Source organism: Colletotrichum chrysophilum, assembly GCF_026319265.1.
Source record: "Colletotrichum chrysophilum strain AFK26 chromosome Unknown scaffold_33, whole genome shotgun sequence".
Lineage (NCBI taxonomy): Eukaryota > Fungi > Ascomycota > Sordariomycetes > Glomerellales > Glomerellaceae > Colletotrichum > Colletotrichum chrysophilum.
In genome coordinates, this window is record NW_026517320.1 from 104182 (window position 1) to 130162 (window position 25981).

Sequence of the window (25981 nt, forward strand, 5' to 3'; positions counted from 1 at the left end):
CCTCCAATACCACTCACAATGCCTACTTCCGAGTTCCTCACGACCCAGACTATGGGCGGGTACCTGGTGGTTCTTGCTCTGGCTGGAGGTCTGACCTATTACTACATGGCTGAGAAGAACGGCAAGCAGATTGCTCCCAAGGGAGTCAAGCCATACGTCGAGCCGCGCAAGGAGAACAACGCAAAGAAGGCAAGAAAGGCTGCCTTTGCATCACAAAAGCCTGCAGAGCACAAGGCCTCTTCCACCGCCAACGACTCATCCGCTTGGCTGAGCAACGACCCTGATGAGAAGGTCGACAACAATGACTTTGCCAGAAGAATGGCCGCCGCAAAGGAGGGCAAGAAGTTTGATGGCAAGTCTTCTGGAAACAAGGAGAAGAAGCAAAAGTCCGTCAAGCAGTCCCGCGCTGTCGAGAAGCTCGTTGAGGTCGCCGAGCCGGAGCCCGCTCAGGCCCCTGCCGTCGAGGCTGTTGAGGAGTCTCCCGCCGCTTCCCCCGAGGTGGCGCCCGTCGACGCCAGCGGAGTGAGTGACATGCTCGAGCCCGCCGCCACCGGCCCCTCCGTCCTCCGCCTGACTGGCACCGAGGAGAAGGCCACCAAGCCCAAGAACCAGAAGGTCCCCGAGAAGGCCGAGACCAAGAAGCAGCGCCAGAACCGCCAAAAGGCCGAGGCCAAGAAGGCTGCTCGCGAGGAGGAGGAGAAGGAGCGCAAGGTCAAGCTCGAGAAGCAGCTCCGCACCGCTCGCATCGCCTCCGGCACCCCCGCCAAGGACGGCTCCCAGTTCATGGCTGCTGCCAACGGCAAGAACTCCTGGACCGCCGGCAGCCCCAACGGCGCCTCCACCAACGGCAGCTCTGCCGCCGTCCAGCCTCTCGACACCTTCGACGCTCCTGCCCAGAACGGCACCTCCGCCGCCGCTGCTCCCGCCCCGGCCTCCGACAACTGGATCTCTTCGCTCCCCTCCGAGGAGGAGCAGATGGAGCAGCTCAAGCAGGAGGATGAGTGGAACACCGTCTCCAAGAAGTCCAAGAAGGCCAAGAAGGAGGTCCAGGCTGCCGAGCCCGAGGTCGAGGCCCCCGCCGCCGCCGCTCCCGCCCCGGCCCAATCTCGCCCCATCGCCCAGGCCGTCCAGAAGCCGGCTGCGTCCAACGGCAAGGCTGCGAAGCCTGCTCCTTCCTACGGCTCCTTCTCCGCCCTGAGCACCCAGGAGGAGGAGTGGGATGTATAAACGGTCACACACCCTCATTGTTCTCCAGGACATTCCGCTCTAGACGCACGCTCCTACATCATATCCCATCACCGGGCGTCGTCTGACTGTCACTTGTTATTTTAACTGTACAATACTTCTTCCTGGAGTGCGGACCAACGAAAAACTCTCACATGCATCCCCTTTCGACGTCATGGAGGGGCGCCGAACTCGAGTCGATCGCATCCGCGCAAGGCGGAGGCGCGGCCGGGGAAGGCACGTGGCTTGCCATCGGCCTATCGCGCACACATACAAAAAAGATCTCAGCATCGGTATGGGATCTGGAGTTGGGGGACATTGGCCAGCGGGCTAAGTGATTTGCACATGCTTTTTTCGATTTCTCTCTCTATTCGGCTTCGAGACCTGACGTGTGACGAAGCGGGGGATGACAACGACAGATCACGATGTCGATGAAGCCAGGAAGTTGGGTCTCGGGGCGAAAGCGAACAAAATGGAACTTCTCTTAGGGCAAAATTGGTTGAATCACATGGGAAACGGCCATGGCACGTCTGTCGTTGTGTGTTTAGCGCAGATTCCCGCAAGATACTTTCAATAGGTTTTTTTCACCCCGTTCTATGTCTCGAGCTATGCATGTCTTTCGTTGTGAACATCACTTTTCCGCTGTGACGACTGGTGGCTCTTTTGAATATGTCTCCCCGGGATCGTGCCGGTTGGACGTAATGAGCTGCGACCCCACGTTCATGCGATGCACGCCCAGTCCCGTGACGGCATGCTCTACGATTTTTTACACGGGATATGGCTGCGGCTCGCTACGAGTCGACGAGACTGGGGTAAGCTGTCTTGTCTAGCATGTGAGAGAAGCCAGTTGGCGGAGGGACGGGAGTGGGAGTGAGCTGCCGTGCCGGCGCCTACGTGTGGGGGGCCCACGCGCGCGAGATTGACTGACCGCCCCTTCCCGATGGACGATGGTGATGGCCGGAGTCGATCTGCGAGATCTTTGGGGTTGAGACATGCATGACGCCGGGCTGATGCGGGTTATAGGTTCTGGTTTGTGTGGTGTGATGTTGTTGCAGCGGTTATTTGGTTTGGTCAGTTGGACTGGACTGGCACTGCTCTGTGAGATGCATGGGGGCTAAGGGGAGTAGTTTTGCAGTAGCGGTGGTGGTGTTTGTGTCGGATGGCGGAGATTGAGGCAGGCGGAGGACGGGAGGATGCGGAGGTTCGGGGACCGGTTGGGCGAGTGGGGACGGGAGGTTGGCGGCGGCCGGTGGTTGTAGTCGGACTTTTGAGATGTGTTTTCAACGGGATTCTGGATGATGGGTTAGTTCGGAAGGAGCCAACACACGAGTGGTCGGGTGCGTGGGATGGAGGGAGGTGTGTTGTACAGGAGACGGTATCCGGGGGTGGAGTCGTATGTTGCATACGACGACGACGGGTGCTTGGGGAGGTTTTTTTGGGTCTTGGGTGAGGGAATGGGACTGGATCCAGGGTTGCAGAATGGTATCTCAGAGGCAGATATTCAAGACGAGGAGGAATGAGCCTTCGTTGTCCAATGTCTAATTCAATTTCTACTCAGACGACAACTTGGTAAACCCTATGCAGAGTTACGCAGACAGCCTCTGCACTGCATGCGATTAATCCCCAACATATCATCATGTCCTGTATTTCGTTCCGGGACGTTGGAAGTTCCGTGTTCGCTTTGGATATTGTCATTGTGCTTTTCCTCCCGGTTGCTAGTCGCGACCCGGGAGATGGGGGAGGGGGGTCGTCGCAGCATCACGGGCCCCTCCTCTGGAGGAGGAGGGAGGATCTACAGGGTTTCGTTAGATGACGGGATCGTGCTAAGTTTATTTTTACATTGCGTTAGGTTACGAGATTTTTGTGAGATCTCTGCTTTTCTCTCGTTCTCTCTCGCTCTCATTTGCATGGTCTTGGCACGCGGGATTACGCGCCGTTTGTTTCCTCTCGCCGTCCGAGGAAAGAAAGGAACGAGGCATTGCTTAGAGTTGGCGAGTGTACGTACGCCTTGCTGCAGTATGTGTAAGTCGTCTCTTGTTTTTTCATGTTGGGAAAAGAAGGTTCATGGGATTCGCGAGAGATGGGCGGGTTTAGTGATGTGGTTCGTTCAGCCGTAAAGGCTATTGAGGAGGCTCACGGGAAGGAAAGTAATCGACTGGTAGGCTGCCGCGGGAAGTGCGTGCATTGTGACGCGAAGTGGTGCTGATGAAGGTTGCGGCGGCAGGCGATGTTGAGATGGAGAGGAGGGGTGCCGGGTAAAGTGGCTTTGTGTTGGCAGGCATGGCATTGACAGGCGAGCGAGCAAACGAACGACAGTGATTTGGAGGGTGGGGGATAATACGATGGGATGGGATATGTGTGATGTTATCCTCAATGCGCTTCCTTTCTCTTCTTCTTTTTTTCGCCACAAGTTGTCGTTGGTCGAGACAGTAGTGGTTTCTTGAAGCCTTCGTCATCGTTCCCCAGGCTGTTGGTGATGGACGTCCCATGACGATTGCACAAGAATGATGTATTCCTCGCTGTGCTCCGGGAACGCATTCTGTAGATGATCGACGTCTAGAAGAAAAAGGATCGACGTTGAATTCCGAGGAATCGACTGGCTAGCGCGAAACGCATTGTGACATTGACCAGCTCTGTAACCTCTTTGAACGGCATGGGCTAAGGATTGTCTAAAATGGCATGCGTCTTGTCGATATCTCGGCGAATGGGGGATCAACTGGAGGAGGTTGACGGTACGGCGGTACATTGCGCATGGCACGGGTCCTGTTGGTGAGGGAGGGGGATGTGGGAGGGAACCTAGATGGTGTAGGGGAGGTGTGGAAACGACAGGGCATGAGTATCGATAGGCGTCGATAATATCCCTCCAACGAGGGTCCCCTGTTTGAGGGTTCGATGCGCTCCGAGGTCCCTTCCTCCGCTGTCTGTCAGAAGAGAAGAAAGGCCTGTGCCGACGAACACTGGAAATAAGAACGACAGAGACAGATGCCGGAAAAGGTGAGAAGGGGGAAAATGGGAAAAATTAGGTGCTTTGGCGCGCCAAACGCTGAGGCGCACGTCTTGTCTCATATCTCCCATTCCCTTAGCGACCAAGACAAGTCAGGACGCCTCTCAGGCCGACGCTACGCCAGAGACAGGCAGCTCGCGCGGGAAAAGCAGCGAAGGAAAACGTGTGTCGGTGCTAGAAAGGAGGACGCAGAGTGGCCGGCCGCCAGGACGACGCCGCCTCCGCGCGCCCGCCGCGCCGTTCGAGCCGCCATGGGAACGAATGGTCACTGCGGGACGTTCTCGGGGGCGCGGACGGCCGAGAGTGAGACAAGCAACGGTCTGGCTGATAATTCATGGGTGAGTTTTGGGTGGTAACTGGTCCAGGTAGGCGTGTACCGAGCCAAGTTTGGGGTGGAAATTGGGTGCAGAGGAAATTTCATTTGACCTCCTTTTTTTTCATGCCCCCCTCTAATCGATATCGCCCGACTCTGACATCAATCTTGGCTTGGATAGACTACTGTCGACTGAAGAATGCCAGCGAGCCACTATCGATTGACTGATGGATTGATCGATGCAAGTGGGCGGAGGGGGACGATAGTCTGTCGACGACGCGAGGAATTATCGCCCAGCGCGTGTTGAATGCGTAAGGGCGCGACACGGCGCAAATTGGCCGAGTTGCAGATTCATGACTCCGGCAGCAGCACCCAAGGCCTTGGGCGGGGGGAGCACCCTCGCATGGTGTCACTGGTCATTGTCGGGCGGGAATGGGTAAGGGATTGAGGCGATGAGGGTTCGGTAAGAGCGCATGGTATTCAAGGTCGAACGCCGGGCCAAGTCGAGGGGGGGAGGGGGCGTTGTCGGGGGGAGGGAAGTCACTGGTACTTGTCAGTGGCTGTTTCTCTGGAGGACGTCAAGTGGTGGACAGACACACACTCACAGCGTACCTGATGGATGATGGATTGCTTGGCCCATTGGGATCTTCTGAGTCCGAGTCGGACAGCTTTGGCGGGCATATTTTGATGTGCGTGACAACATTCATGTCATGGACAGTGAGATGCGCACATCTCCCCGGAGACACGGACAGGTGTTGCAGGGAAATCCCATTCACGCAAACCAAGGAACTGAAGGCATCTTGGCCGGTGCGTTGGCGGAAGATTCGAGGCGGTCGAGGTGGAAACATGTTGGACGTGGAATCGCTGCGCTGCGCTGTAATGCGCAAGGTGCACCAATCCTCGTCCTTCTTGTCCTCGCCCTCGCCCTCGCCCTCCTCGTCCTCGTCCTCCCCGGGAGCACCTCCTCGTCCTGGTTACGGGCGACGGGCTGACGCACTGGACAGGCACAGGGCCCCTGGGCGCTGCTTGGCTGCGTACCTTGCCTTGCTCTTGCTCTTGCTGTGCAGGTACAGCAGGTAGGATGTGTTCCAACATCGGTTGCGTACTACCTGATGTGATGATGCAGTAGACAGGTGGTACTGCCCGACATCCGGAGGTGGAAGGTGAGGCGCCATCACCGCTCCCCCGCGTCGAGTGTCGAGTGTCGAGTGCTGCTGTCCAACCTCCTCAAACCCGAAAGAGGCAGATGGCGCATGTTGGAGGTGCAGAGAGATGCATCGTGAGAAAGCAGAAACCCCACACTGCGCCGCTGGCTTTTGCTATTGGCGCACGGCGCATGGAGGGCGCCGTATCTGGAAGTTACGGTGCCATGTCCCCCCAATCCACGATCCTCTCGAGGACGGGGGTCAGGGCCCCTCATCGCTTGAATCTGTGGAGGCCCTGGGACCTGGATGGGGGGACGAGGGCCACAGTCGCAATCTCTCGCAGACTGCAGTGATTTCCACTGGAATTTGGGGCCATTGAGCCATGCCATTGGCGACATTCATTGGAACCCATACCATAGCAGGTGCTGAAGCAACAAGGTACCTGATACTTTCCCTCCCCCCCCCTTCCACCCAGCAGCAGCACCGCGACCCGTCCACAGGCACTGCTGCGCTGCTGCTGCTGCTGCACCAAGCCCCATCCCTCCATCCGTCCAGTCCCCGTCCGTCCTCCACCCACTCCCCCCCTTCCAGGTTCCTTTCGTTCCAGTGCCAGGCCCAGTACGGATACCGTTGATTCGAGCACCGCCAGTGGCAGCACCAGCACCAGCGCCAGTACTAGCGACCAGCACTCCCGACTCCCGTCTCTCATTGCGCAAGCCTCTGCCTCCCTTTTTCGAAACGTCGACGTCTCTGCTTCTACCACTCTCCAACAATTCGGTCCAATTCGCCTTGCTTTTCACCCTACTCCCGCTATCCTCTTTTCTTTTTGCTTCTTGCCATCCTCAACTGCCTACCTAACCAAGCAGCTGGTCACTGCCAACCCAACAACCCCCATGTGCCAGATCTAAACGTCTCATTGCTCACGCGACGCAAGCCCCCGGCATCACCATCGCCATCATCTGCCTTCTTCCTCAGTCCGTCCGACCACCCGCATACACCCCGTCCATCCCTCGCCCGGCACACCCCGAACGCCGTCTCTGCGCTACGGTCCCGGAACAGACAACTCAACACAATTACACACTCAGCAAACACAACCAAAGAGGCGTCTTACCTTGCAGAAGCACAACTCTCTCTCCCTCGAGCCACCAAGCGTCCACCAAGCGTCCCTGACCACACACACCCCTCGAAATAGCCGTCTGGTGCCAACCTTGAAACCCTCCCGTCCGCCAAACCAATCCTCGATACTCCCGGTACCCAGGGGGCCGCACAGGCCGAGCCACTCTTACAGCAATTGCGCCTCTGTACCGAAACTGTGTCTTGGGCTGCGCGCCGGTGATTCACTTCAATGGCGCTTTAAACTTCTCTGGCGCTGGCACGCGGTCCCTTCCTTCGACCATCACTCAGATCACTCACCTCACCCTACCTGACTACGAGACCACCTACTCACCCACCGAGTACTTGCAAAACTGCTCGCCTACCTAACCCACCATAACCTTTAACCTCGACATTACCGCAGACACCTATCCACCATTGCGGTCCTGGTTCCTGTCACTTCTCCCACCAAAGAGCATAGACATCCTCTCCCCGCGAACCGCCACGAGGCACTACCTTCCCACGCACACACACCCCGTCTATAATACCCTCGTCAACCTCCACCACACACGACACCTCAGCATTCGATGTATACGTGCACCTACGGCCGCCGACTACTTTCTGCTCGTTCTCCCCTTGCCGGGGTTACGGCCAATTCGTCGCCATCATGTCGTTACCAGTCGCTATCCAGTCGGCCATTTTCTACTACCTCGCTTGCACACCATGTAACGAGATGAAGGCGTTTAGGAAGGCGAAGAAGAAGGCCAAGGAGGAAAGAGAGGTCAAGAGACGCATAGAAATGGAGCAGCCGGGACTGTACCGCCATCCCGACCCCTTCCACACCAACCCCTACTGGGCCGAGGAGATGGCCATGGGACCCCACCTGCCCAAGAAGTCGGCAAGCAAAAACGCCAGCCAGAGAGGCCTGCAGAGCGCTGGCCGCGCGAGTACCGCTGCGAGTTTTGGATGTGCGAGCACCGCCGCCGAGAGCACCGGTCCCGTCAGCCCGACAATCAGCCAGGAGCAGGCACGGAAACTGTCTGGCGATGGGTGGAACAGGACGTTATACCAACGCGAAGACGAGGAGCTGTGGGGCCACAATCTGTCTGGCATGGGCCACAAGCTCATGGACAACATCGTCGGAGCAGGCAAGACGGCGGGACGCTACGTCGAGGAGAAGCTGGGTCGCGAGAAGGCCATCACGGACGAAGATCGCGAGAACTTCTACACCACCCCGCGAAACCCCCCAGTCAACGACTACCACCCCCCAATTGTCGGAAGCAAGCCTTCTCGTCCCGACGCCCTCAAGTGGATGCTGCAGCCGCCACCACCAGCCAAGCTCATGGAAGGCCGAGTACCCGTCACCAGAACACACAGCACCAGCACTGTCGGCAGCAGAAGAACCATGGCTTCTGAGGAGCCTCCCCTTGACAGGCTCGTCCGCGAAAAGGCGCTTCAGAAGAAGCTGCGACAGGCGGAGAAGCCCCGCCATGACGAGACCCCCTCGGAATCGGAACTAATCGACTCGCTTATCGGGTCAAGATCTAGAAAGTCAACGGTCTCGAGCAAGAACATGTCCAACCGTAGTCGCAGCCTGTCGCTGGAATCCGAAGTATCATCAGACGGCGAACTGGTAGAGAGAAGACGCAGAGCGCGCGCCAGAAGAGTCCCCGCCACGCCGGAGGAGACGTCTTCGGATGAGGACGACTACGTCCAGCACCGCGCTTGGGACTCGCTGGGACGCGCGAGCCCTCCCCGACGGCCCAAGCTGGAAACAATCACCAGCTCCCGGTCAAACACTAGACAGGCATTGAAGGCACGGCCAAACGGCACCAGACCTCATGCCACGGCCAAGGACGCCGACATCACACCCAAGGCCTCGACCAACCCGATCGTCCTCAAGTCGGATGAGAACACACCGACTACACCAGCAACCATATCATAACACGTCCCCAGGGACACAAAACTTTCCTTTCCTTGTGGCCCCATTTGCCACTTTTCCATGGGGGGCCATCAACTGCATTATTACAATTTGGGGGGCATAGCGTTCAGGCAAGGGCATCTGCATTACAACGGATTGGATTGGCATCGGCGTTGAGATGTGCGCAAAAGCAGCAAGCAGCATACGGAACATGATTTCTTGATTTTCCCCAAAAGGAGGATTGGCTTTGGGTTGATATCTTTTTCCTTGCTCACCAAGGGACGGCGACCTTTTGTTCAGTCGAATTCCTCATTCATTCTCCTTTCTCACTTTGACACTTGGATGCGCACATAGATGCGATCAAGCTTCCACTTCTTTTTCAGCTTCCCTTTGTTATGGCATGCTAGCAAGCAAAATAGGAACATGAGGGTATTATCTCTTTCCGTGACCTTTTCTCTCTTTTTCCATTTCCACCAACCTAATCTCTCTCCGAATCATGATGAACGCCGCCCAATCTTTAAGTAGTGACTTGGAAAAGCGGTAGGTATCCTCCGCCTCGTCTACAAGTGCATGCCGCCATCCTCATCATCATCCTGACCAAGGCCTCTCATCTGCTCCTCCATCGCCCGACGAAGCTCCTCGTCCGTCAGCCGGCCGCCGGTCCCATTCGCTCGCTGCCCCGGCTGGGTATCCAGCTGGATCTCCCCGTTGCGTATCGTGCCCGTCTGAAAAGTGCCGTCCAACCACGCAGGGTGCGCGCTCGGCGCAGCAGCAGCACCCGCGCCGTTTGCAGTCCTCTCCTCCTCCTCCCGCGCAGCAGCCAATCCATTCGTCGTCGTCGCAGCAGTCACGGTCCCATTCACACCCGTTCCATTAGTGCCTTCCGCCTTGTCCCCCTCGGCCTCGACCTCCTCCTTGCTGCGGAACTCGTTCCAGCTGTGCCCGCGCTCCTCGACCTCTGCGCGGATGATGGCGACGCGCTCCTCCATGCGGGCGATGACGGCCTCGTTCTCGCGGATGGCCTCGACGCAGTCCGGGTCCGGGCGGCCGGCGGCGGCGTCGGTGGCGGCGTCGAGGGTTGTCGCGAGCCCTTCGGCGAAGGGCTTGAGCTGCGCGTTGGAGTACTGCAGGTGCAGGATGGAGTTGCGGATCTCGAGGACCTTGAGGTGCAGGGTGGGCAGGGAGAGGTCTTTGAGGGCGGCGGCGAAGCGGGTGGGGGATATTGGGGCGGTGTCGGCGGAGGACATGTTTGGTGTTTGTGGTGTTGATTTTGGACTTCTTTCCTTTTTCTGCTATGGTTGGTGAAGTGAGAGGTGAGAAGTGAAGGTAGGTCGAAATGTCGATGTGGTTTTGGTGGAGGGTGGTGCTTCGTTTGTTACGTTGAGAAGGTGTGACGTAGGTGAGGATGGGCGCGATCGTGCGCTGCTTTGGCGATGATCGTTGCAGGGTGAGCTTTGGTGTAGAATTGTAGTGGTGGTGTTGCGTAGGTAACGTAGTGTGACGGACAGCTTCCTGCCAAACCTCGGTGCTGGGTTCTTGCTAAGCAGCAGCAACGGCAGGAGCAGCAGGAACAAGTTCAGGTTGTCGGCTAGGTACGCAAACCGCGGGGTGGAAGGTTCCTGCAGTGGGGTTACCAACAGGGGAGGGAGGGAGGAAAGAAAGGTTGGAGGGTGTGGTGATACAACGCCCCGTCGACATCATCCTTATCGATAACGACCAATCGTACCTTGAGGGCCTGCCGGGTCAGACTAAACTCACACCACGCCGTGGTCCGGAACAGACCGCCGCCGAACCGTTGGTGCGGCCCTGATTCCGTCACTCAAAGAATTTCTGGAGTCGATGACTTCTTCGGTGCGCACACATCGAACCACGCAACGTCGAAAGTCTCGAGAGGAAGTGGGAGCGTTTGTCCCCATTGAGACGGGAATTACCCCCTGGAACACCTGATTCCCACCGAATCCCGCACTCGGCACCGGCGCATTGAGGAGTGAACAATCTCCCCAGTGCGCTGCAACGACTGGCCCGAACGGGGCTCCCAGGAGCCATGAATACCTCACTCATCCTCCCCGCGCGATCCCTCCTCGGCCTCGGCCTGCGCGCAACATGCCGTCGTGCAGCCGCCAACAGCTCGAACTCTCCGCTGCGACTTCTCTCGACGTTCTCCGCCCCCCGCGTCACAAGGTCATCATGGTCACCAATCCATCGTAACCTATGGCCCTCGCCCGCAGCGAGGGCGACGCAACTCCGCTACGCCTCCTCCTCCTCGTCCGCCAAATCCACAATCATCCGCGAATACGAAGACCTCCCCGCAGACTACAGAGACAAGACCGGCCTCCCCTTCCGCGAGAAGGACCTCACAGCCGCCGAGGTCAAGGCCGTCTTCGGCCCCGCATTCAAGCCCAACCCCGCCAACCGCCTGCTCAGAATCCTCCACGGCCGCCGCGTCGCCGGAACCCTCGACGACCCGATCTTCACCGTGAACACCGCCTCCTTCCGCCCCGAGCAGCGCGCCGCCGCCCTCAAGTACCTCCGCGACAACGTCCCCGTCGACGAGATCCTCAACGCCGGCCTGCGCGCCGAGGACGAGCTCGCGCAGCTGGAGGAGGAAATCGCCGAAAAGGCCGACGGCGACGCCGCCGCCGACACCGACTCGGCCAAGACATCTCTCAGAAACAGCGACAAGGACAACGCTCCCGAGGAGGTCAAACCGGATCCGGTGTACGGCTACAGCGTTATGGACGCCATCCGCGCCAAGAACCAGGCCAAAGCCCGCGAGGAAGAAGCCCGCCTCGCGCGCGAGGCCGCAGAGAAGGGCCTCCCCCCGCCCGTGCCCGGCGGCGCCGTCGCCACGGTCCCCATCAAGCGGCCGCCCATGAGCCCGCGCATGCAAAAGTGGCAGGAGCAGGGCCAACTCACCTCGAACCTCGACGCCCCGCCGGAGCTCACCCTCTTCGAGCGCCTGCTGCCCTCCTACGCCGTCGTCGCGCTCCTCGTCGGCGCCCTCGCCGCCGCCGCCATGGTCTACTCCCCGCCCCACGACACCGAGCGGCTGTACCCCGAGGTCTCGGCCTCCACCGCGACCGTCGGCTTCCTCATCGGCCTCAACGCCCTCGTCTACGCCGCCTGGCACGTCCCGCCGCTGTGGGGCTTCCTCAACCGCTACTTCATCATGGTGCACGGCATGCCGCGCGCCGTGACGATGCTGACGGCCAACTTCTCGCACGCATCGCTGAGCCATCTGGCGACCAACATGGTCGGCCTGTGGTTCGTCGGCACCGCGCTGCACGACGAGATCGGCCGCGCGAATTTCCTGGCGATATACATGGCCTCCGGCGCGCTGGGCCTGCTCGGCAGCCTGACCATCTACACGCTGCGCGGCATCCTGACGGTGTCGACGGTCGGCGCGTCGGGCGCGGTGTTCGGCACAGCGACGGCGTACTTTTGGATGCACCGCTTCGATACGTTCAAGATCTTGGGCTTCCCGCCGGACCCGATGAACGGGCCGCAGGGATTGGGTTTCCTGGCGGTGCTCCTGGGTGTGCATATCGCCGCGCTGTTCCGGAGGGGCAAGCAGACGGTCGACCTGACGAGCCATTTGTGTGGAATGTTGGCTGGGTTGATTGGCATTGAGCTTGTTACGGGCAGGAAGGAGGTTCCCAAGGCGAGGGAGGATCTCGTGAAGGATGCCCCGCCGATGGAGGATGAGGGTGAGGATGTGAAGGCGTGAAGAGGTGTGCGTGTGTGATGTTGTAGAGTAGGGTGAGTGAGTAATATGGGGCAGGGGATGATGGATAGATATGTCCTATTGTACTACTATATAGTGTACGCAAAATACCACTTTTCAGTTTTATGGCAAATGTTGGTTGTTGTGAGACTGGATGTTTATGGGTGTCTTCCAAGGTTCAATGTGGTGGTCGAATCTCCTCTGTCAGGGAAAGGAGGCGGTATGAGGAGCCGAGTCAAGCTCGTCGTCCCGCACTTGCGCCGTCAGCTTGTTATCCATGAGGAATACGTAGAAGCAAGCCTTGCGATGAGAAGATAGCAAGGGTCTTCAAGCCGCCTATTAGACGAAAAGCATATAGAATCTCGTTATGACAAGGCCCTGCCCTGGAACAACAGACCTTGCATTTTGAGGTACAGCATAAAGAGGTCAACTGGCGTTTATATGCCCCAGAGATGATGACGAAGCTGCTGATGGCCGTACATTTATAGGGACAAACTTTTTGCATTTAGTTCGAACACAACGACTAAGAAGCGGGATGCGATCTCTCGGGTTGTTGAACGATAACAACATCGGGCCGACGATGTATGCTGAGATGCTGTTACGTCAAGCTCTTCCACCGTTTTCTATCTAGGCCTTGGATCCATAGTCCGTACGAGACTCGGCATGTGTTTGAGGATGGCCCAGCGCGTCATTCTCCGGCTGTGCCATCACACGAACGGAGAATCAACCCGTCTCTCAGGATTCGAGTTAAGAAGACGGTAGTTCTACCGCAAATCAACAAGTTCCAATAAATTGCCGCAGTAGGCTCCCTTGCGCCGTCCTCTAGTCATCACGCTCAAGTCTTGATTCAGTCTCTTGCCGGATGGATATAAGGTAAACACTGGAACTGACGATAAGACTTTTTCACCAAATTGATCTTGATATCTGCATAGTCCTGATGATTTTGAATGTAACCGGCAACCCGGTCATCCCACCAGTAAGTCAAGCAGCAAGTGAGGAAGAGTCCTTGGGGCTTCACTTTGTTGGACTCATTGATACTCTACGTTTGGCTTCGTCTTCTCCGATTGGTCCTCAAGCAAATATGCAAACACACTGTGGACGAAGAGAAGGGAGGTGTTACAGGACTGCAAGCGTCGACCAGGGATACCAAAGTCCTGTAGCAGAGGTTGGATGCTGATGAACGGAAGAGCAATCTCACCAGGCTCAGAAGATTGTCTGATCTGGTTAAAACTTGAAATGTCTCTTCTTAAGTAATTCCTCGATCTTTCTACATGATGACATGATCTGTGTTACATGGATGGCATGCTCCGCGTACTGCCTCAGCTAAACTTACGACTCACACATGAGGCAGTAGCGGCTAGGTCTGGGATGTATTTGTTGCCAAGCAAGAGAAATGGGACCGTCGTCAGGTCATACGCCAATAGCTCCAGTAGTAACTTGTGAAACGGGCAAATGGTGAAGCAGAGGTTCTTAGTCCGCCAACGTCGATCAAGTCTGCAGACTACGCTTCCTTTCCGTCTGTCATCCTCGCTACTGGGTTATTTGACGAATACATCCGAATCTGAACATTTCAGAAGACCTTGAACCTTTGGATTCAGCCACAATGCTTGATGTAAACCTTGAAGATGTGATCTCAAAAAAAACGCCCCCAGAGAACATGTCGATTGCCTGTTCTTTCTTCATTCAGATCTTGACTCACAAAGTATGCCCCCTTTTATATCCCCAGAATTCTCACCAGCATTTGGTATGATGACATACCTTCCTTCTTGGCCGTGAGATGTTCGCTGATCAGGGAGCTCTCACGCTACTACGCCGCTTGAAAGCAGTCCAACCCTTGCGTACTTTTTCTCCAAAACCAGCTCAGAGCAGGTCATACATATTAGGCCATCGCAGAATCATGCAGCCTTCATGGCCAAAGTAGAAGAGCCGTAGACCTCTAAGCTGGATATCCAACCGACAACTGCTCATTTTCCAGCAGGCAAACGTTCTCTTCTACACCCATTACCATCTTTACCGGATCGATGAGCTGTCTTTCCTCCCTTGACACGCTGCAACAAATGTCCTCATTCTTCCCGGTTGGCTTCATACAAATAGCTCACCAAATTTTACGCGCCAATTTTAAAATTTGAATCAAAGTGGTATAATTGAGTCGTTCCTGAGGCAAGTCCGTTCCTGCCTCGTATCTATCTTGTACACACGTTTTGGGAGTCTATGCTATAAACATGATCTTACACGAGGTCATTAACTGCCTCTCATTTACAAACTTCTTCTCATCATACAGCCACACGGGCAGCGACACCCGGCCCCGTCACCCCAGGCTGCTTCTGCGCCGGGGCCGACACCAACCTCCTCAACGGCTGCACCGAAATCTGCGTCGTCACGACATTAATATCCCTAATCTCCACCTCAATCAAATCATCAACCTTGATCTCCGCCATCTTCGCGAACCCGCTCAGCTGCGCGAGGTCAATCGACGCCGAGAGGTTAAAAAAGCTCGCCAGGCGCCCGCGCAGGCCGAACGCGTACAGCCCGTCCACCACAAACGTGAAGGTCGCGGGGAGCGGCGCCTCGCCGAAGCGCCACGCGCGCAGCAGCGCCTGCGCGATCCACTGCGTCGGGCCGTCCTTGTTGTCGACCTGCTTGATCTGGCGCTGCTGCGCCTGCAGCATCGGCAGCGCGGGGGCGAGGGTGCTCCGCCTCCACGGGAGGAAGTCGGCCTCGGCGCAGTCGGTGCCGGCGAGGGAGGACTGCGTGGCGCGCTCGCGGGCGAGGGCGGCGTGGATCTGCCAGTGGACGACGAGGTCTGCGTAGCGGCGGAGCGGGCTGGAGGACTTTGCGTAGGCGTCGAGGCCGACGGAGTAGAAGGGCGCCGGGTCGATGGCGAGCTCGGAGGTGCCGACGAGGGCGAAGAGCGCGTGGAGGGTCTCGACGGGGATGGGCTTGCCCTTGAGGGTGAGGGGGTCGAGTTGCGTCCTGCGGAAGGCGGCGAGCGCGGACTTGTTGCGGATGGCTTCGGGCTGCGTGCTGTAGGGGATGGGGATCTTGCGCTCGGCGCAGAAGCGGGCGGCGACTTCGCCGGTGGTGTGCATGAGGCGCTCGACGAGGCGGTCGGCTTCGGTGGTGGCGTGGTCGGAGAAGCGGATGAAGGGGTCGCCAACCCAGATGATGGAGGAGCCGGGGATCTGCGGGTCGCCGTAGGCGGAGGTGGGCGCGAGGGAGACCTCGGGGGAGTTGAAGCGGGCTTGGAAGGGGGGCAGCTGGCCCTTCTTTTCGCGCTGGTGTTTGAGGGCTTTGCAGAGGCGGTTGAGGAGGAGGAGGTTGTCTCTGTCGGTTTGGGAGAGGGCGGAGGCTTTGGTGATTTGTTTGGTTGGTGGAGAGGGGGGCGGCGGGGTTCCGACGGAGAAGGGGGTTGTGGAGGGTTGCTGGGTGAGGAGGCCGGGCAGGACTGCGGCGACTTCGTTTTTGGGGACATGGAGGACGTTTTTGATGATGCCGGGCTCGACCTTGTGGTCGAGGATCTGGCCCCGGTCGTTGACCTTTGCGCTGAAGGTCAGGGTGGGCTGGCCCGGGTCGAGCGAGAATTGCTGCTCGAGGTCGCGGGGGAGCATTTTGTTCGGGAAGCCGGGGAGGTAGAGACTCGAAGGTGCTTGCTGGAGGCGGCGGGCGACGTCGGAGTGGGGGTCGATGGTCGAGGCCGGGTCGGCGATGTGGACGTGGATCCAGTATACGCCGGGCGTGTCAGTCGATTCGACGGAGAAGCCGTCGTCGACGTCTGTCGTCGACTCGGCGTCGACGCAGAAGACGGTCGTGTCTCCCCAGTCCCGTCTGCTCCCGGCGGCGATGTCCGGCCTGAGGGAGGCATTGACGTCGACGAGGGGCATCTGTATCGGGGTGCCTCTGTGGACTTTCGTATCGGGGAAGCGATACTCGTAGCGGGCCGGAATATCCCACGGCGGGATCCAGCCGATCTCTTGGAGGAAGGTGAAGGCGGTCCAGTGGGCGAGCCATTCGTCTTGTGTGTAGCAATTTGTCAGGCGCAGGATCGTGGACCCGAGGGTCTCAAGCTGCGACGCCTTGGGCACGATGCGGTGGCACGCCCAGAGCTCCATGAACCGGATGTAGTCCAGGTCCCGGTTGCTCCACATCATGACCTTGTCCGCCTCCTTCTCGCTGGGCCCGATCATGCCGTGCGGCGTCCACTCTCTCCTCTTCCGACTGGCCTCGATGACGCCCCGCGCCTTGAGGATGAACTGGCCGAGGCTGTTCTGCTTCAGGAGGGTCAGGGACTCGGCGGGCTTCTCGCGCAGCGCCGCGCCCTCGATCAGCTCGCGGACCTGGATCTCCGTCCTGCGCAGGATGCGCGCGTCGGAGTCAGGCCGCACCTCGTAGATGTAGTTGCGCCGGTGCCATCGGAGGTTCAGGGGCCGGAAGCCCCACTCGTCGCGCTGTAGGGCGCAGTGCACGGCGTACAGGGCGTGCGGGGGGAACTTGTCCTTGACCTTGAGGAATTCGGGGAGTAGCTTCTCTGCGATTTCCTCAAGGCTCAAGTAGTCCGGCTTGTCGGGGAGCGCGAGAAAGCTACTGGCGTGGTCGAGCTTGTCGTGGGCCTGGTAAAAGGAGACGGAGTTGGCGCGGAAGGTTGTCAGGGCCTCCTGCAGACGGGCAGCGGTCGCGAGAGCGTCTTCGTTTTTGCGGTGGGAGAGCACGTTGCGTGGGTTAGAGACTGGCTTCGGGGGGATGATGTCTGTAATGTGGCGGAAGCTGGCGGGGTTGATGAAGTTGGTGAGAGTGAAGAGCGTGGGGATGTTCTGCTCGGGGACGACCTCGCCCGTGCTCATGTAGAAGTATTTCAGGCCGTGGTGATCGCCGAGACAGATGGCCAGGATTGGCAAGCGTCCTGATCCGTACCTGCGTCTTGTTAGCAAAGTCGTTGTGCTGTCATGGATCTTGAAATCTCACCTCGTCTCCACCAGATCACCGGCCACAAGCGCCGACGTAGACCCTCTCAGGTCCTCCAGCTCATCACCGTCATACAGAGCGCGATTCGCCTGGCTTTTGTTGTCGTTCAAATCGGTGTACTGGCCGTTGATCGCCTCCGTCGAACCCGGAAGCATGTCAGGCCTGGTCAAGTAGTTGGACAGCGGGATGTCTCTGGTCGGGAGATCTGACAGTAGACGCTTGGCGGGGATGTGGTTCTCAGACTCCCAGGCTCGGAGACGGTCCCTGATATCGGACTGTTCACGAATCCTTTCCATTTCCTCGGCCGAAAGGTCGTGGGATGCGACCCGGGGTCTCATTGCGCCTCCTCCTCGTCCTCCCCTGCCGCGTCCCCTGCCACCTCTCACATTCGTGAATCCCCGGTCTCCGCCACGTGACTTAGTTTGCTCATCAGTAAAGTGATTCACGATATAAAAGCCTTCACCGGGGAACTCACTCTCGCTGGGCTGACGTGGGTCTCTTGAAAGCTAGAGCCGGTGACCACCCAGGAAACCGGCGTCCTGGCCGTGAGACTCTGAAAGCGGCCAGACGGCCGACTCAACCTGGACAACATCTCTGGCAAAATTTTAGCGATGTTGTGAACAAATTGTGATGAGTGGCGGCCCTCACCATGATTCCTCGGGATCTCAGAGCACCATGCGCCAAAATTTCTGGCCGTGACGTTTGGCCACCTGGGACCCACCCGGTTCCACAAGCGCGCTATCACGTGACTGCATTGAAAAGCGTATTGCAATGCAGCGTTATTTGGATCTTTGCCTCTAGGATTCCATTTTTTCTGTCACTATTTATTAACGGATGAGTTCCAGTAGCTGAGCGTAGTGCGTGGTGAAAAGCACCAGTGGACAGGATCATGTCAGTCTCGTCAGGCCAGAGAGCATTCAGAGAACAAATTTATCTGGACAATACACACAAGACACAGCCGGTGCATTGTGAACCAGGCTCAAACTGTCGCAGATGCACTACAGAGCGAAAACCCTGAGGCGCGGTTGTACGGCCAATTGATCCTGAGATGCCTCCACAGACTGACCTCATATCGCTCGCAGGCTTGGCCCAGCATCTGCTTTATGTAGCCTACAGCTTCTGAGCAGCGTACCTCACTCCCCACGCCTCACGACCATAGAATATACGGTGCTAGAGATGCTTTGAGACCGTAACGACGAAGCTGCGGTTTCCCAATAAGGCAGTGGATACAACCCCCGGCGCCGGTCCGGCCCCACTCCCGGAAACTCACCACCGGACGCGGATGATCGTCGTTGCGCTTAGATTCCCGACCTTGACGGTAATGGACGCAAGCCAGAAACAAACCTCTCGTGGCTTCAAGCCACCCAAATCCGGGCGTCATCATCACCCTTCGGCCCGAACTGCCTCCTCCGACCTGTCTCGGCTCCCACCAGCACCGGCTCTCCACTGCCGCCCCAAGTCTCAGTTCACTACCGAACACTCAAGGTGCCGTGTCCGCCGATCCGGTCCGAATCCGTCCCTTCCCCCTCAAAAAAAGAGGCGCAAACAGTGATCGTCAAATTTCATCATTGACAAACACCAAAGAGCATCCACCGCAATCTTGCCCGGCGCCTGTTCACATGGCCAACACGCCCGAATGACGAGCTCCACACTGCCAAAGCTCATGCCACATGGTTCAGTTTCTGGACTGACAAGTTGACAATTGACAATCTGCTGCGACGCAAGAATCAGGCGAGAATCCGTCCATCAAGCTTAATCCCAATCCCCTTCCCCACCCAACGAAATGCAACCGCAAAGTCACCGTCGATACCACCCCAACTCACCAACCTTCCCCGGAAAACCCCGGTTTCACCAACCCAGAATGTTTCGTTTTGCACAAAATCCTTCCCGCGGAGATAAAATAAAGCACTCCGAAACGAAACCTGCCGGGAACCAGGGGGAGTAAGGGCAAGAATTTACCAAGGCGCACGTGGCATTGTAAGGTAAACCAAGCAACAAGTCTCGGCACGTCCAAGCTCCCCTTCCTCCCCAATACCTCACAAAAAGACTGTGCATCTCCAACCGTCCCTGCAAGCAAGAACAAAAACCACACCGCCTCATGACAATGTAATCGCGCTCAAATCATCTGAACATCGGGCGCAGCCAGTCCAAACTCCCCCCCAGCGCCCGTTTCCCATCACAAAAAAAGAAGCATCCTGCCTTCCTTCTCAAGCGTTCTAGCCACAGGCAAGGAAACCCCTCGACGTCCCCCCCCAAAAAAGTGCCGGGACACTAACCAACCTCACGAAACGAAACCAACCCCTAAAATGAACCCGCACCCCAAATTGAACCCCGATAACTAACCCACGGAAGACGACCCTTCCGAACCACGCTCCAAATCATCTCCCCCCCACCCGCCGGGAATGGAAATACCACTACCAAAGAAGAACCATCGTCTGGCTTCCCAATAAAGCCCGTCCATGATGATCAGACCTCATCCAGAACAAGCCAGGCAGGCTACCTACTCTTTCCCTAAGAAGAAGAAGAAGAAGAAGAAGAAGAAGAAGGCAAACCCCCCCCCCGTCCCCGCCCCCTCATTCCCTAACCGTGACGTGAACCAACACCAAACATGAAAAGCCCAGCCAGCAGCCCCGAGCGCAAGAACCGCAACCAGAAACTAGGTACCGTTAGATTTCACTGCCCGCAACAAGCAACAGATCCAGGGGTCCATCCCATCCCATCCCAATTCCCATTCCATCACATCCCAATGCCCCCCCGTCTCATCGTATCACATCACCATTACACCTTACTCACATCCCATACCCACAGACCGCCGTTTATCCAAAATATGCCGATGTCATCCTCCCCAGCACAACGGACAGCAGAAGTAGGAGATAATATCTGTTTCACACACACAGCACGACGTCCGAGTGGCTTAACGCCGAGGGAGCTATCAACCAGGTTCCTGGGTTCATCTTCGCACACACTCTCTCGCCCATGCCAGCACCACCACCCATGCCGTCGCGCCCAATCCTGCGACGATCCATCGCCCGTCCGACGCCATGATCCTCGCGTTGTAATCTGCTTACCGCCCTCGCAGCGCTTGCACACTCACCTACCTACCTACCTGCCTGCGCCCAAAACGCTGACACGCTGCACCTCGAACGATTCTCTCCTGTGACAAGCACGGAATGCAACGCAGCCCAAACTCTCCCACGGACACGTTCACGTCTCCTGCATGTCACATACGAATCAGACACCAAAAAAACGTGTCGCGGCGGCACAGGTGGGAGTTAAATTCTTCTTCTGTTTTTTGTGAGAGGGGGCGGACGCCTGTGAGCGACGCCGTTGACAAATGCTACGCTGCAACCCATCTTATCCTTCTCCCCTTTGAGCAATGATCCGCCTCTCTGGACGGGTCCATCACTCTGTGCGTGTGATGAAATAAAAAAGTGACAGGCGGAAACCGCGGCAGTTCCCATCTCCCTACAGTAACTCCTCCCCCCCTTATGCATCTCGCTATCACCGTCTTCCAACTCCTGGCTGTGAAGCCCCTCCCGCACACACGAAAATCGCTCTTGAGAGAATATGGAAAACAAAAGGGAGATAATAGACACTACGAAAATAAATATGTATACATATTTGATTTGGGGGTATAAGAAACAGTGCTGCTAGTGTCATTACGTCGAGTCTTGCAATCTCGCTGTTGGAGTCTAACGGGCGTCGTAAAATTTGCGGTTCGAATTAAAGGGTCTGAGCATGGGCTGCAGCAAGTCAAGCATCCCATACCGCAGCGTTATGCTTGTCCACGCCGGACCTTGTTCCAGAAACGCTTCATGACGCCGCGGTCATTGGTCTGAGCGTTCCACTGGTCCATGGCCGCGAACTGACGTTCAATGCTTTCTTTTGACGTCCCATCCCGGGCAAACGCAGGCGCGGCAAAGTCGTCTCGCAATGCGTTCGACTGGGATTTCCTGCCGGGCGCGGGAGGGCAGCATTTTGCCTGCCAGCCGTAGATCTGGTCGTCGTGAGCCCGCAGGTCGGGTCGAGTGAGTGTCATGCGTAACGTCATCTCCCTCGTCTCGGCTGCTGCGTACTCGTTGTTCGACGGCTGAGGGGAATACGCCCTGTCGCCCTTCAATGGCGGTGGCGGCCGGAGGGCGGTAGCATTTTCCAGTGTCTGAGGCGTCTTGGGGGAATCCGAGTCGAGAGAACCATCCTCACTGTATATCGACGACCTATCGTCCGCAAGGAAAGTGCGGAGGTTGTCCGACTCGTCTGCCGGTACTGCCTTTGAGCGTCTGCTCTTGGGGTCCTTGCTGTTCCTTGCCGCCTCTGGAGACATGGCTTCCCTGGACGGGAACCCAAACTCAATGACCTCGTCAAACCTTTGCGGTGATGCGAGATACGCACGAAGCTTTAGACGGGCCTCGGGATCTTGGTAATGTGCGGCCTCGGGGTCAAATGCCGCCACGGTGTCTTGCGGACTATGTTTCGGTGTGATGAGAGACAGGGCGCGGGATCTGCGGCGACCATGGCCCGGGGAAGTGGCTTGGGGGCTACTCGGGGCGTTACCAAAAATCGGAGAGCCAGGGTTGCTCGTAACGCCTTGCGTTGTGCCAGGCCGGTTCATGTTGAGCGAGGTACGGCCGAAAGGTATCTTGGATATAGACAAGTGCCTGCGAAACGACGGCCTGCGCTGTTTCGGGGCTGGCGCCTCCTCTTGTAGGTTCTGGTGGTAGTCATCAAGGTGCAGGCGCAGATCCAAGTCGTCATCCTCTTCCAGCCAACGGAAGCTGTCGTAGAAAGAATCCCGCTTGTTCTTTGGTGAAGTTGGAGACGTCGGCAGGATCTTCTCCGGCAGCTGCTTCTTCTTCTGTTCCGGCCGAACAGGCTTGGCCTTCTTTGGCATCTCCCTCTGGCTCGGCTGGGACTCCATAGTCTGGGGTCGGACCGACAAGGTCGGGCTCCACAGTTCGTCTTGTCCTACGACGCTTGACGCTCTCCTTCGGACCTTGTAGACGGCCTCATCAGCCGGGTCGAGAATGATGTCGTGCCTGCGGTTCAGGCCCGAGGCGAGCTGCTCTTCGGTGATGATGTGCCTCTTTCTGATCTTGTCGGGAAGGCGGACGTAGACAGACGAGGCGCCGGTGGAGGTGACGCGGGACCGGCGAGAGTTGCGTCTCTTGACGCGGTCGGAGACTTGGTCGGAGGCAAGCCTGGCTTGTCGTGCCTTGCGGCGCTGCTTGATGGTCTGGGTCTGCGGGTTGGGGCTGGTCTCCGGGCGGTCCAGGAAGGGGTCGAGGAAGTTTGGTGTTTGAGGGGGAGCCGGTGCGAGGCTGGCGAAGTGAAGTCTTTCGAGGGAGCTAAAGTACTGTGGAGATATTTAGCAGCGATACAAAGGCAGGATGGCGGAATGCAAGTGAGATCAAGAATGAAATTGAATTGAGAAACAACGAGGGCATGCAATGTCTTAATGCAGGAACGAGCGAAGGGGTTGAGCGAGAATGCGGGAGCCGTGGCCATGGTGTTCCTGGCGCGGTACCAATGCCAATGCCACTGGGACTGGGACTGGGACTGGGTGACTGGGTACGGCTTCTCCAACAACTGGGTCTGCCTGCGTGCGCTGCGCCTAACTAAGGTACTCGCGAAGGAAGAGCGTACCGTGTAGGGTATGCCTGTGCTCGTTCGTACCTGTGGTGGTGTCGTGTTGCGTCGTGTTGTGCTGTTGGTGGGCGGGACCTGCATTGCATCTGCTGAGGTGCATGACGGATGGAGCTTTACTAGTATGGAGAGGGAAACGATGCCGCAGTTGAGTTGCAGCAGGAGGAGTAGAAGAAGAAGAAGAAGAAGTAGTTGCAGAAGCGCAGCACTTGCATCACTTACACACCAGCCGCCGACAAGACATCGAGATCAGCAACGAGGAGCGACAGAAACAGAGCAAGCTCGGAACGAAGCTCGGGGTTGGGGGTAAAAGCCTTGGTCCAGCCGTTTGGAGTTTGGGGGTCGGTACTTGAGAGAACGAGGCAGAGACAGAAGGAGAAAGAAAGGTACACTGGTACATGACCAACGACTGGAAACACCTCAACTCCCACCTGAGATGGGCCATTATTGAGTGGACTGAGGTACCGTGGGGAGCAGGCCCTCCCTCCCAGTCCCAAGGCTAGGTCGGTACTGGTAGTGATGATCCATGACTTCACGGAAGACTCCAGCCAGTCAGTCCAGCCCAAAGTGCAGAGTTCCAGCCCACCGACCTGTGTTCAATTGAGACAGGAGCAACGGCCTTCGGAATAGGCAAGGAGCGGCGGCACCTTCAAGGAGTCAAGCAAGAGCCATCCATATGCCGCCCTGCCCTGGGCCGGACGTGTGGGAAAAGCGTCCGTGGAGCACGTCAAGTCAGGTCAGTGCATCGGCGCCAGTGCCCGCGTCAGTGCATCCTGCGCTGCTGCAGCTCTGCATACGGTATTGATGCAAGGTGCATGACCCAGGCCTACCTAAGTCTGCCTTCAACGCAGAAGAGGGCCAGAAAAGGGCGGCGAACAGACACGATACACGACACCATGGGGGAATAGCCTGCGAGGCCACGCCGCACCAGAGACACCATGCGTGCAATCGGTCTAGCTCCATGCTCCTTTTTAGCCCACGGCACCACTTGGCGGCCCGGGGGGCTCCATGGAATGTGGGAAGAGAAGGGGAATTGGGATGGTCCAACAGAGAGAGAGAGAGGCCGCTGCAAGACCACCGCCGTACTTGAGCAATCTTTGGTACGGCAAATGCTAGGCTAGGCTTTGGGATGGGGCTTGTTGGAGGGAGGGATGTGACGAACGAAGATGAACGATATCGGCGGGACAGAGGAGAGACAATGACGGATCTTCGGCCCCAAGATTGACAACTCCCGATCTGCAACGAACCAGACTGAGACAAAAGTCGTTCGGTCCTTTCCTTGGGACTTCCCTCTCTAGCACAACGGCAATTGACTGACGATGGCTGGATTTTGTGGACCGGGCTGCCCAGTCTGGATATGTGTGTTGATAATCCAGACAAGGCAGGCAATATCAGGGCGAGCCGCGTTGGGACGATAAAGAGACGGGATTGGAAGAGATGAGTCTGGGCACGCGAGAGAGGAGGTCCCGAGAGCGCGGACACGACGAGATTGGACCGACAGGACCCTGGTGTTGTTGTTGTTGATTGATTGTCTGTTTTTGGGAAGTGTTATTTCTCGCAGTTCGCGAGTCATCTTCCCAACACCAAGGTCGTGGCGAGTCGTTGTCCAATACGAGTGCGTGATGGCCTCTCTCTCTCTCTCTCTCTCTCTCTCTGCGTGTGTTTGTTTGTGCCTCACCCCTCACTTCTTTCTCGTTCGTTCTCTCTGCGCGTCCTCGCTCTTCAGCGGCTGGCTGGCATGCATGTGCAGACTAGCGCACGTCGTCTTCACGCTTACGCCTGTGCCTGACAACACACTATCGCCCGCGCTGACTGGCTGCGTCGGAGGTGATATTGGGGGTCGAATGCATGAAGGTGTGGGGGGAAGACGAACAGCTGGGGGCAGAGGGAAGAGGCTGCTGGGTGTTGGTTGGACGGAAAAGAATGCGTGGTGATGGGGGCATGCTGTGAGTGTGTGTGTGCGCGCGGTAAGGGGTTGAGAGGGGAGACAGTTGAGGCTAACGCGGGCGGTTCTTTTGGGTGCATGTCTCAGTGGGCGGTGGATGCTGATGAACACCGAACACCCACAGCGGCGGCAGCAGCAGCCAATTCGCTTCCACAGGGACCTGAGCTCGAACGGGAAGCAATCCCAATGTGAAGGGAAACGAACCCACACACACAACCCCGGCCAGTCGGCGCCAACCAGGAAAGCCCCCGGCTGCAACTGCGCAGGCAGACAGGAACGCGGGATTCAGGCGAGAGCTCCAGGCGAACAGCTGGTCAGCAGCAGCAGGCAGGCGAGAGGAGGCAAGAGAGATACCCCGGGCTCGGGTTCTGGGCCGCAGCTTGCTGCAGGTCTGGGCCCTCTTTGCCGTCCCTGCCCTACCAATACCACCTCAAGTTGCCTTGAGCCCTGTAGAAAGGCTGGAGCGCGATTACACCCAAGGAAAGTTATGCGCTGTCCAATGCTCTCATGTCTGTGTGCCTGAACAAATGAGAACAGGGGGCAGTTGGGCTGGCTGGCCAGGGTTTGGGGGGAAATAGGCCAATGTCTTGTTCGGGAAAGGTCCCAGGGGAAAAGTAGGAGAAGAAAAAACCCACGGTCCGTGGAACTTTCAGACCGAGAGGGACAGAAAGCAACGAAGAAGTCGGGGAAAAAAGAAAATGGCAGGGAAAAATAATTTAGAAAACGCCACGGACGGCCTGTTTCTCGGTATGGCTTCCTGACAAGGGGCCGCGCTAAAACAGAGAGAAAAAGGAAACCCGGCACTTGCTCTCAAAGGAATGAGATCGGAACGGCAGATGGTGGCTGACGCTGGAGGCGCTCCGTTGGAACATCAGGAAGAACAAGAATGGAAAAAAGGAATAGAACAACAGAAGGGATGGATGGGGTTCCGCCAAAGACAGACAGACAGACGCTCATGTCAATAATGAGAGAAATGAATGCTCAGACATTGGGGGGGAGGGATAGTGTAAG

At 57.5% G+C, this 25981-nt stretch overlaps 6 protein-coding genes across 6 annotated transcripts; 3 read left to right on the top strand and 3 right to left on the bottom strand.

The window, feature by feature from the left end:
* Positions 1–18: 18 nt before the first annotated feature.
* COL26b_005097 (uncharacterized protein) lies at positions 19–1227 on the top strand (the record flags this gene model as incomplete). Its single annotated transcript, XM_053177953.1, has 1 exon — positions 19–1227. The coding sequence occupies one exon, from the start codon at positions 19–21 to the stop codon at positions 1225–1227; it is 1209 nt and encodes a 402-aa protein (XP_053038073.1).
* Positions 1228–7445: 6218 nt separating this feature from the next.
* On the top strand, positions 7446–8723 carry COL26b_005098 (uncharacterized protein; the record flags this gene model as incomplete). Its single annotated transcript, XM_053177954.1, has 1 exon — positions 7446–8723. One exon carries the CDS (start codon positions 7446–7448, stop codon positions 8721–8723), a length of 1278 nt encoding a protein of 425 aa, XP_053038074.1.
* Positions 8724–9259: 536 nt separating this feature from the next.
* On the bottom strand, positions 9260–9946 carry COL26b_005099 (uncharacterized protein; the record flags this gene model as incomplete). Its single annotated transcript, XM_053177955.1, has 1 exon — positions 9260–9946. One exon carries the CDS (start codon positions 9944–9946, stop codon positions 9260–9262), a length of 687 nt encoding a protein of 228 aa, XP_053038075.1.
* A 797-nt stretch (positions 9947–10743) lies between these two features.
* Positions 10744–12426, top strand: COL26b_005100 (uncharacterized protein; the record flags this gene model as incomplete). Its single annotated transcript, XM_053177956.1, has 1 exon — positions 10744–12426. The coding sequence occupies one exon, from the start codon at positions 10744–10746 to the stop codon at positions 12424–12426; it is 1683 nt and encodes a 560-aa protein (XP_053038076.1).
* Positions 12427–14696: 2270 nt separating this feature from the next.
* COL26b_005101 (uncharacterized protein) lies at positions 14697–17678 on the bottom strand (the record flags this gene model as incomplete). The annotated part of the gene is made up of 2 exons (XM_053177957.1): positions 14697–17331; positions 17383–17678. 2 exons carry the CDS (start codon positions 17676–17678, stop codon positions 14697–14699), a joined length of 2931 nt encoding a protein of 976 aa, XP_053038077.1.
* A 3479-nt stretch (positions 17679–21157) lies between these two features.
* Positions 21158–23109, bottom strand: COL26b_005102 (uncharacterized protein; the record flags this gene model as incomplete). The annotated part of the gene is made up of 2 exons (XM_053177958.1): positions 21158–22735; positions 23056–23109. The coding sequence occupies 2 exons, from the start codon at positions 23107–23109 to the stop codon at positions 21158–21160; spliced, it is 1632 nt and encodes a 543-aa protein (XP_053038078.1).
* Positions 23110–25981: the final 2872 nt, after the last annotated feature.